Source organism: Procambarus clarkii, chromosome 45 (assembly GCF_040958095.1).
Source record: "Procambarus clarkii isolate CNS0578487 chromosome 45, FALCON_Pclarkii_2.0, whole genome shotgun sequence".
NCBI lineage: Eukaryota > Metazoa > Arthropoda > Malacostraca > Decapoda > Cambaridae > Procambarus > Procambarus clarkii.
Genome location: NC_091194.1, coordinates 12,535,671 through 12,547,459, shown reverse-complemented (window position 1 = coordinate 12,547,459; position 11,789 = coordinate 12,535,671). Strand labels below are relative to the sequence as shown.

Genomic DNA, 11,789 nt, shown 5'->3' with positions numbered 1-11,789 from the left:
AAGCTAAAAAAATGTTTGCACAGCCCTAGTGTAAGTAATGAAGAACAATGATTTACCTACTAGAAACCAGTGTAAAGGCTAAACAACAACCATTGTACTCTTGAAATAATTCCAGGTCATACTTTAGATAAACACACATGGATTTCACTGTCAACTGAAAGATGATGATTTATATCTTTATTGTGTTCAATTTTTTCATTTAACAAGAGTAATGTCTCAAAAATACATTTGCATAAGATTAGAATTAGCCTACTTATCACTATCTCTTGTGGAATCTCTCGTTACCTTGAGGTTCCGTGGAACCCTGGTTGAGAAACACTGATTTACACATTAGAAGGCATAGTGCAAGGGCTAACAACCAATGGTTTATGCACTAAGAAGAATATTCCATATGCTGAAAAAGTGTAATTTACACACTAGAAGAAATAGGATGTGTGGGAAGTAACAGAAAGAGTGCACATGAAAATATAAATTAATTATGGAAAACAAAAGAGCAATAAAATATATATAAAGGTATTCAGTAACAAATGGAATAACTTGAAGACAGCTAAATGATATTGGAATCAATTAAAAATGATGCACTATAGGAGACAAACACTGTACTGTACAAGTAATGAGAGAAGCTCCCTCACATTGTCTGTCTGAATATACAATAGCAATCTGTTTGCAACTTTATTAAAAAAAAATAGAAGTATTTAGGTATCAAAATGGTTCTAATATGCCCCTTGTATAGAAATGCTAGCTTCTTCTCTATCACTAGCACCTTTTTTAATATATAACTACAGTATTTTGAAATGTGCATTTGGATTTATTTACTGTTTGCATATAAATATTTTCTTGAGTCAGACATGTAACCATTATTACAAAACAATTATTTTTGTACTATAAACAACATGCAAAGTAGCATAGTCTTGCTATCGGCTTAACATGGCAGTGATCACCTCGGTATGCTTCACATATTGCAACATTACTTCCGTGTTTTAGTGGCTAAAATGTTTCATATAGATGAATAATCATCTACACCCCCTAACTCTTGGAGGGCATCATGTGCTACAGAGAACCCTGCACTCTATAAGAAACACTGAACACGCCATGTAGCCCATCCTCCAAACAAAGACCCAAAGTCCATTCCATGTACCCGCCAAACCCCGTTTATATATGACAAGAAGTTTACACACGACTCAACTGATGACATCCGAAAACTTCTGGAAAAAAGTGCTTCGCTGGCGACTTTTGTTTTGAACCACAATGCTGTAAATCCTTCACCCACATACTATAAATACAAATAATAGCCAACAGAACCCAAACACCTAACCAGTGCCTACATATGTACAATATGCTAATATATAATAATAATATTAATTTAAACTTGAGAAAAGTTCTGTTTTGAATGAACAGAATGTTAAAATTGATGAATGTGCCTTTGGGGTCAACCGCTTGATAGAATGGACTTGGTCTGAGGACGGGTTGCACCATGGGGGTAAACAAATGTATGGAAGATATAGGATACTAGAGGGGTACCAGGCAGTGCCTGGGCCTCTTCTCTCCTCCCTCCTCTACAAATCTTCCCCCTTCCCCTCTTTCTCTCAATTACCTCATCTCCCTTTATCCCCCCCCCTTTTTTTTAAACAGGTGGGTACAGGAACAGATGACTTCTTATTCCTGTTAGCAGGTCGAGAGCTTTCCCTTCCCATAGCTCATGGTAAGCTTTACCATACTAGTTTTACGTTTTACACAGGTGGGTACAGGAGCAGGTGACTTTTGACTCCTGTTAGCAGGCTGACAGTTTTCCCTTTCCAAAGCTCATGGTATGCCTTACTATACTAATTTTTCTTGAACACAACCTGCCAATCAATTAATAACCAGGTACTTAATTAAGTACTGGTGCCCATTCAATTGTGCCTGGCCTGGACTCAAGCAGATCAAATGGCTCGTGAAGCAATGGGTGGGTTTTATTACTGTACGACTTGGACACCGAAATACAGTATAATTTATATAGATGTGCTAGGGTAAATAGGTCACATGAAAGAGTAGGTTTGTATATTAGAGAGGACCTTCTATGCTCAGCTTCTTAACTAAACAAATGAGATGGTTAAGGTACTGTGAGTAAAAATAGAGAAAATACACTTAGTTATTATTCATATACAAACCTCCAGATGTAAAGGTTGAGGAATTTACAGAACAGATTAATAAAATGGAGAATAATCTCAATAATCTGGCAAATCAAATACCAGATATTCACTTCCTAGATTTCAATCTGCCCAGTCTTATATGGAGAATAGCAAACAATAATAATATACCAGGAAATCTGTCTGGAAATAACCAATCATTACCAGCTGAGGATGTTTCTCCAGTGGAGGAGGATGAGGCAGTAGTGAATGTCCCTTCCACAACTATTAAGAAGTAATGTCAGATGTGGGAAGAGATGCAAACTTCTATTGAAAAACTCACCCAGAGAAAGCTGTAGTAGGCCATTGGATTAATCTTTTCAATGACAATGTGATGCCTCACTACAGAGACATCTTGTGAGGAAGGGAAAAACAATCTTCCATGGACAGATGTGAGAACATCGAGCAGTGAGCCACAACCAGGACCTAGTGGTATGCAGGCAAAATGTGGCAGAGAATGCACCCCTGAGAGGTCTTCACTGCCTGAGGTTATAATGGAAGGGAACTCCCCTTCCAAACAGTAACACCTCTTCTTCTTCCCCCTCCTCACCATCTTCCATACGCCAAGAGCAGTCATCAGCAATGGTAAGTAATAATTTGAATATAGTTTTGTAGTGTAGATTTTGATGAATTAGGTATAAAATTTAGTTTGAAGTGAGGTTTTTGGGTAGTCAGGAAAGGATTAATTCATTTCCCATTATTTCTTATGGGGAAATTAGCTTTGGGTTACGAGTTTTGGGTTATGAACTGTCTCCAGGAATGGATTAAACTCTTAAACTGAGGTACCCCTGTACTTGGGTACGGTAAAATTGAAGGCCTTAAACAAAATACAAGTTACCAAACATAATCAAATCTGCCTATAATAGGAAAGCAACAAGTAAAGAATCTGGTAGTAATGATGTCTGACCACCTAACATTAAAGTAGCATAACCAAGCAAATATAGCATCAGCTAGAAAAATGATAGGATGGAATAAGAGAACCTTCAAATCTCTGCAAGACACAGCGAGGTAAATGACATTACTGTATTAAGAGGAGCTTTACCAAAGCTGGTTGTCCAGCAGAGAGAGAACCTCTTTACTTAATGCCCTGCAACTCTGATGAGCCTGTTGGTCACCCAGATGGGATCACAGTGAACCCCTGGAAGAATGGTAGACAGTTGGTGTGGGCTACACGTGCATTTCAATTTTAGCCAAGACCTATGTTGACTTCAGTGTTGCCCATTCGGGCAGCACTGCAACTCACTGGGAAGCAGCCAAGTCTTGTAAATACAGAGAACTTGATCACCATTACAATTTTGTTCCCATTGTCTCAGAGACACTTGGTGCCTGGGGTAAAATTGCTGCAAGTTTTTTGAAGGAGCTGGGTTCTAAGGTAATTGAAACAACAAGAGACCCCTAGAGTCCCCAGTTTCCTCTTTCAGTGCCTTAGTGTGGCGATACAGAGAGGAAATACACACTGCATCCATGGTTCCTGCCCTCCATCTGAGGAGCAGGAAGAATTAGAAAACCTGTGACAACTAGCCTTATACCTTGCATGTAACCAATGTTGTAACCCCTTTAGTGTAATAAAGTTTCATATAAAATATAATTACAAAATACACAATATATGGTAGGTAGGAGACGACAATGTGTGAGTGTAAGTGAGTGGACAATTGGACAAGGCTCCTCCGGATGTTACCTATCGTCTTCTTTGAGGTCGAGGGTCCCTACAAATGCAACCAGAGGTGGTACTCCCCTATATCTATCTATTTATCTATATAACAGTCCATCCTCCTGTTTAGGTAGTACTTATAGTAACAATGAGGACCATAGTATATATATGACGTACAACGAAATTAGAAAGAACAAAATGAAAACTATTGAGTTTGACAAACTGGAAGCCTATTTTTTTACTTGCGTTGCTTTAACAAACTAAACTAACCAAACCTTCCTAGGCCTAATATACGATATTTGAAGCCTAATATAATATGTGTGCGCTATATTAGGCCTAAGAATATTTAAGTTTGTTTTTTAGCTTCATTTATTTTAAAGGAATTCCCTACTAGTCAGTATACTAGTATCTAAAAGTTAAGTACGTACGAATTCGTGACTATTAATGACGTATGAGTGTTCCCTTGTTGTATATTTTATTATACAAGATTACACATTAACGTATCTAATTGGTTATAAAAGGTGAATATTAAGAGAAAATAAAAGTTACGTATATATATATATACTGTATATCACAGGGAATCCACAAGGTCTTCTCTGAATTCTCTTTATTTTCTTCTTTGAGGCTATGGGTCCCTACAATTGCATTGCACTAGTGGTGGTGTGTGTGTGTGTGTGGTACAAGGAGGATGTTATAAGTTTTCATCCTCCACACAAACACACACACAGTACTCTACTGTATATAAAGATGGTAATGTGATACTTTTGGGTTTTCCATGACTTTCAAAAGACTAGCTCCTTGTTTCACGAGTGTCTTTGAGCATTCAAAGCAATGAATATCTGGTTCCAAAACAACAAATAATAACAATAACAAAAATAAGTAAATAAAACAAACAAAACACTACACAAACTTAAATAACTTAAGGAGATTGTCAATACAAATATCTTAACAAAAGAGATAAAATGATTGAACATAAAATCTTTTCTATAATTTAAATATAGTATGATATAATAAAACATAAGGAATGTATATTAAAAATACATGCGTGTCCTTTGTTTAAATAATTCAACAAGAAAATGCGCGACAAACCACAGCACTTCGTATTTATTTACGATGGCTCAGAATAAAAAAAAAATGTGATGCTGAGCAATGAAACTTGCATCCCTGAGACTACAAACATGCTAAAGAAAATGCATCGCATACTTGATCATAGATTATATCCCTTCATCTTCCCCCCCTCCCCCATGTATCACTAATGAAATCTCTTCCTTCATCAGTGTTCAAGGCCTTTACATTTACTAGTCTACAAAGTCCTGATTGAGTACCTATGAACATCCAGGTGCAAGCACCAATATTATTATTCCAAGCAACAGAAGTGACTGCCATCATAGGATAGCAAGCAATTGGACCTGGTTCCATGGTATCTGATCGCTTCCGCTTTGCCATTTCACCATCAGGGATTTGAGAAATATTTTCAGTCTCTTGATCAACAAACACAAGACCATAACTTTTCAATGTTTCATGATACGTTCTTGGCCATTCTGTGTAAGATGCTGGACAAAGACCATCCTCTTCTACCGAGTCTTTCTCATCTTGCCCTACCTTAAGCTTTTTGGTTTTCTTAGAGGCTTTGGCCTCCAAATTTTCAGGGGTGACCAACTGTTTTGAATCATGACTATAACGAAAAGAGATTGGGGAAGCTTGCGAAATATTTTGTATATGCACAGACAAAACAGGAAACTTTCGCTTTGATGGAAATTTATCATTTTCATAGTTTTTAAAAAGCTGCTGTTGAACTGTGATCATAACTTCACCAGCAGAATCTCCCTGAGCTACTGCATTTAGCCAATCAGAGCCAGTTAGAGACCACACTGGTGCATTGGTCGAAAGAACATTACGAGACTGAATACCAAAGAAACCATTTTCACGAAAACAAGTGTTTGTGTTTGCAAGACCATAAACATCATCAAATGAAACAAAGCAACCAGCCCAATGAGGTAGCCACACTGCATCTAATACCAGTCCTTTACGTGTAACACTGAGAGGCATTTCAGTGTCCTCTAAATCCCAGAACTTGTATGTTCGGTCATTACCGCCACTTAACAGATTTCGGCCATCTGTAGTGGGACAAAATGCAACTACAGAGCAGACACCATTGTGTGCCAGAAAAGAATTCACAGGATAAAACGTAAAATTATTTTGAATATCTATTACTTTCACCAAAGGAGATGAACAACTCACATCCCAAATGCACACAACACCAGTTGAAAGAGCTCCAGCAATGAAAGCGTGTCCTTTCCCACGACACCAATCAACTTTAAGACACTGGGCTCCATCTCTATACAGTTTGCCTGGGCTTAACGTTGCTTTTGGTAATGCCTTGTATATCCTTGACTTTGACATGTCAGTGTTGCTAAAATGTGGAATTGCAAATATACGTACAGTTCCATCAGAACAAGCTGCAGCCAAGAGACCTAATCTTGATACGGTATCTTTATCTACAGATGCATCATCACTTAATTCAAAAGAACCCGATGGACACCATATGAGTGACCACACATTTCCAAAGTCATGTGCAATACCAAACAAAAACTTGGCAGTTTGCTCTCCATTTTCTTTGGGACACGAGAATTCCCAAATCTGTATCAGTCCTTCATGAACAGCTGATTTTATAATGTGATATGTATTTTCTGGTGAGGGGAGTGAGGACACAGCCAAGTACTGCGTATCCGAAGCGAGAGAGACTAATGAAGGCTGCGGGCACCATGCAGATGCTACAACAGGTTCCACCACAAAATATGGCATACCCCTTTCCCTGTTTGCTTCCCTCGAACTGATTTAATTCTTGCCAGTCTTGTACAGAATTATCTGTATTGTCAGTCACCGTGTGAATCTTAAATTTCGGGCTACAATGAATTGATGGTAAATATTTTGCAGCTACCTGCTCATGGAGTATGGTCCAATTCCCCCTTAATACAGAAAACTCAGAAAAGAGCTTTTCTGAAACAGTTGCATTCAAAAATTCCAATGTCCAATGTAGTGAAAGTAGAAATGGCTTTAGTTGTCCTACTGTTACTTTCGAGCCATTTCTGTGTACCCTTCGTGGGCTATCATATTCATCATCCGATGTTTCAACATCACTTCCTTCAAATGATCTTGAAAATTCATCAGCATGATCTGAAGTTATATGGTTTATAATATCGCATTCCAATACTGAAACAAGCTGCAAATTTTACAACTGAATGTTTTACTAGAACTCAAGAAAGGACAATTCTGGAAGTGTTTGTGTCCCATATAAATTGTTTTGAATGTAAAGGTGCATCCTTCATTAGGACAAGTTGCTTTTCCTTCACGAGCAAGGTCAGCTTTCCATCTTTTATTGCAGTCCTCAGGAATAGTTCCATTTAGCTTTAAATAAACTGTGAAAGGTTGAGCTCTTTTTGATAATCATATTCAGTATCCGACACACAACTTCCACCCTCACCAGGTTTTTGCCACTTGCAACCTAACATTGCAATTTGAAGCTGCTTTGCGTCTTGGTCTTAACCCTGGAGCTGTAGAACTTGTAGTCTTTTTGGGCTCTTTTATTTTATCAGTGTGTTTATTTTTCACGTGCAAGTCCAAACTGTAATATCGAAATTTCTTATTACATATTTTACAAGGAATATTGAGATCCTCTTGGCTTACCCCACAATGTAATATGTGTTTCATGTAACCTACAGGAGATCGATATTCATTTAAGCACTTTGTACACTTAAGAGTTTTACCTTCTTTTATTGTAGTGAAATATATATTTTTAGCTTCATCTTCAGTAAAATCCTGACTCTCTCCATCAGGCCTTGCTAACCCATTGTGATTGCTCTGAGCATGTGAGCGGAATTTCTGCAGAGAATTACAGAGAAAACCACATTTACCACATTTTACCTCGCCATCCATTTTAAGTGATGAATTAGAACATTTTTTCTCCTTATTCTGTTTTAGAGATTTAAAAAAGAAATTCTTTTTTCTGCCACGTCTTTTTTTACAAGCGGTGGGCAATGCACCTTTATCTTCTATTCCCTCTGTTTCCCGAGACTCGCCCAGAATCAATGACTTGAAAACATTAGCATTATTATGTTCCAATGTCATTTGCATAGAAACATCTGCAGTATCAGGTTCACATGTGGAAATGTCTGAGAAATTATTAAATGTAGCATCCTTGCTACCCAATACACTCATGTCGGTCTGAAGTCTGTCATCCGGCTGACATGCTGTTTTAGATTCTTCCTCTCCAGTATCAATGAAATCCAATGACCCCTTTTTCTTTGCATTACCAGCCTTTATTAAAGTGTCTCTGGATCTTGCAACCCTTACAGATGTTTGTGGTGAAAATCTGTGTCCAACACTGGTTTTAGCGCGTGGCGATGTGGCATCAGTCACGACACCAGTCCACCATTCTTTAAGTTTCAGTTTTCGGCCACCACGTGAAACAGGTTCAACTTTTTCTAGCATGTCCACTGATTCATCAGTATTACTATTTTTAATAGATTGATTCCTGTTTTTCTCCTCAAGATTCTGAAAAGGTTCTTCTGAATTTTCCAAACTTTCATTACTAACACCTTCTGGAGACAACAGGAAATCAGCAGCATCTATGGAGACTGGTAATATTTTATTATTGTCTTGATCATTCAAAGGATTTTCTTGAAAAGAAGTTATCTGGGGAACCCTTTCAGCCATTTCATATGCAACACTCACATTTACATTATCACTTTCACATGGGTTACTTTCTCTCTCATTACAGTTTATTCCCGAGAGAGCAGCTGTGTCATGGAGAATTGAAGTATGAACAGATGTGTCATCAACTTCTGATTTTCTTCTTCCCCTTCCCCTTCCTCTGCCTCTTCCTCTGCCTCTTGCTCTTCCTCTAGGTCTCCCTCTAGGTCTCCCTCTAGGTCTCCCTCTAGGTCTTGAGGTAATTTTAGGTACCTCAAACTCTTGCGAGTCTGACAGTAAATAAACAATGTTACTATCTCCATGGTCAACTCCAGAAAATGTTCCACTTGTAACATCCTCCTCGTATCTGTTGCTACTATGTTCAACTGGTAGCTCTGAGACCACCTCAAAATTATGAATAATTTCCTCTGAATCAAAGTTATGTTCATCATGCCCCAATTTGATTCTTTCTGTTATAATCGAATTTAATGGGTGTATGTTTTCAGACCTATCAAACAGTACTGACTTCATTCCTTGTGTCTCCAATTCTGAAGTTATATTTGGATTTGCATCATCAAGGACCACACCAGAACCAGTTGTATTCACTTCCTCGTTAGTTACAGACTGGATTTCTGTTATTTTAATGTCATTATCCTCCAAATTATTATCTTCTGAATCAATTTGATATCCTGATTTGTCAATTAAACTGGTATCATTAGGACAGCCTACATCTGGGCATTTAAACACAGATGAATTACTTATATCTGTATTCACCCCTGTTTTATTTTTTGTCACATCTATTTCTTGTGCTTCAATAACATTGATTTCTTGTTTTATTATCTTATTTCTTGTGCTTGGGCCACATGACTTCTTCTCTACCACCACAGATTTACTTTTTGTAGCAGATGCCTTCCTTGCAGGTACTTGTGCCATCTGAGCAAGCTCATGTAAACTGCAAACCTTGGCTACACCGTCCGGGATACTATTGACAGTGACACTGCTAGAGTGTGATCCCATGGTAATTTCATTAGCTGCTGTTTCATCCATTACATTAATGTCTGAAACAATTCCCAAGACTGGTTCTTTCTTTGCATTCATGTCAATATGATCTATTTCATTAGTGACCTCACTCATCTGAGAGTTTTTTCGGGCAGTTCTACTTTCATTCAGAGGCTTATCGACTATATGCTTTGTTTCGAGTATTTCATCTTGATCTATTTCTCCACTTATTATTTCAGTAGCAATATCCATTCTTCCTTCAAAGTTTTCCTTCTTGGTTCCAAGACCAATAATGTTTGTTAACATGTTGGTAGATTCTCCCTGCAGTTCCTCTGAATCGCTAGAGCTTTCCTCCAACATTGTTGAATCATACATCTCTTCCATATCTTCAGAAGGATTTTCTTCCTGGTGAAAAGAATAATCATTTACAGAAAATGAATCTTCAATATTAGCAGGTGTTTCCACTGTAGTTTTAGATTCTTCAAAGAATGAACCATTGATGTTGTCCAAAGCAAAGATTGTGCCAGGAGCATGATGAATGCTATCTAGACAATTGTTTTTAGTCTTTAACAACTCACCTGCTTCACCGTGTAAAATTTCTTCCTGTTGTTCTTCAATTTTTGCTGGATGAGTAATAGTTTTAGATAATGTATTCTCATTGTTAGAGATCTTCTCCTTATTGTCTAGAGAATCAGATGTACATTTTTTGTCAGCATCCTCTATAAAATCTTCAGTTTGTATTTGCACACTGACGTGCTTAACAGAGGGTGAATAGGATGTCAAATGACCAGTTGAATTCGTAGACGAATTCATAGCAGCTGAAGACCTGGAAGACTGGTTGAGACTAGTAGTAAGAATGGATTGCAAGAAAACTGGATTATTACTGGTGAATGTCCCAGTTGATGGGTCAAATTCACCCAAAATCTGTGGAGCAACAAGGTCTGGCATGGCTACACTGACATCACTTGAGTTGAAATTTGCAGTACACGTTGTTGTTTGCATAGCATCTTGAGGTCCATGCTGAGGTAAATGCATCACTTGCTGTAGTGATTCAGAAGCCTGACAACTTGTCTTAGAGTCTTCATATGGAAGCTCCATTACCTGTTGATGTACATGTGCAACTGGCAAATGCTGTGCATTAATTGGTGGTTCTTGTGATACAGTGTGTTGTATCTCTGATGACTGCTTAACTGCCTGTAACTGTTGGGGTTTCGGTATAGCTTCACAGCTTGTAGGGAGCTTATGACAACATACTGATGTCATGCTAGGCACTGATAAATCTTGAAGGTTTGATGATGGTGTCTTACTAGCCACTAAAACATTCTCCTCAGTACTTATTGCACCCAGTTGTTTATGTTCACGAGTTTCTACTGAAGATGATGTTAACATCTGAATAGACACAGGAGACTTCTGAGGAGTTTCAGTCAATGCAGAATGTGAAAAATGAGATGGCTCAAGAGATAACGTGGCTTTACCAATGGGTACAGGTGAAGATACACAAAGAGGAGATGGCAAGGATGCCTGATAACATGTAGTAGTTTGGAGCAATGCCTGTACGTTGCCAGAGGGAGATGGCAATGAATAACATGTGGATGATGCCTGGTTGTTAGTGCAAACTTCTACTGTGTCAAGATATGACGACACTGTATAAGATGCTGGTAATGTGCGTTGACATGTTAATGATTCAGGGTAAGGTGTAAATGATGACTGGTATGGTATGACTGCTGAAGTATGGACTGCAAGGGGTGAAAGGCAGGTTGCTGATGAGGCAGCTTGCAATGTTGATGCTGAAGTAGTTGAAGATGTTGAATGAGAAGTCACTGATGTTAGTTCTTGTATTGGTGATTGCATATACAATATTGATGGATGTGAAGTTAGGTATTCAGAAACTGTTGGTGATGCTTCGTGTGCTATTGGTGATGATTCGTGAGCTATTGATGATGATTCGTGAGCTATTGATGATGATTCGTGAGCTATTGATGATGACTCGTGAGCTATTGATGATGACCTGTGAGCTATTGATGATGATTCGTGAGCTATTGATGATGATTCGTGAGCTATTGATGATGCTTCCCGTGCTATTGGTGATGATTCGTGAGCTACTGGCAATGCTTCGTGTGTTAATGGCGATGGTGGATGTGATGTTGCTGATACTGTGGGCGGTGATGACAATGTCGAAGGCAGTGTTGGTGATGCTGAGAGCAGTTTTGACAATGACGAGGGCAGTGCTGATGATGCTGACACTAACACTGGTGGTGTCTGTGCTGCCAATATGGTAG

The 11,789-nt window shown here is 38.3% G+C and overlaps 1 protein-coding gene across 1 annotated transcript; it reads right to left on the bottom strand.

Annotated features, from left to right (window-relative positions):
* Window positions 1-4,902: 4,902 nt before the first annotated feature.
* On the bottom strand, window positions 4,903-11,775 carry LOC138350471 (uro-adherence factor A-like). Its single transcript, XM_069301431.1, is given in 5 exon segments — window positions 4,903-6,603; window positions 6,605-7,044; window positions 7,047-7,238; window positions 7,241-7,314; window positions 7,316-11,775. Coding segments are annotated over 5 exon segments (6,312 nt in total). The 5' UTR covers window positions 11,362-11,775; the 3' UTR covers window positions 4,903-5,043.
* Between the last annotated feature and the right edge of the window lie 14 nt (window positions 11,776-11,789).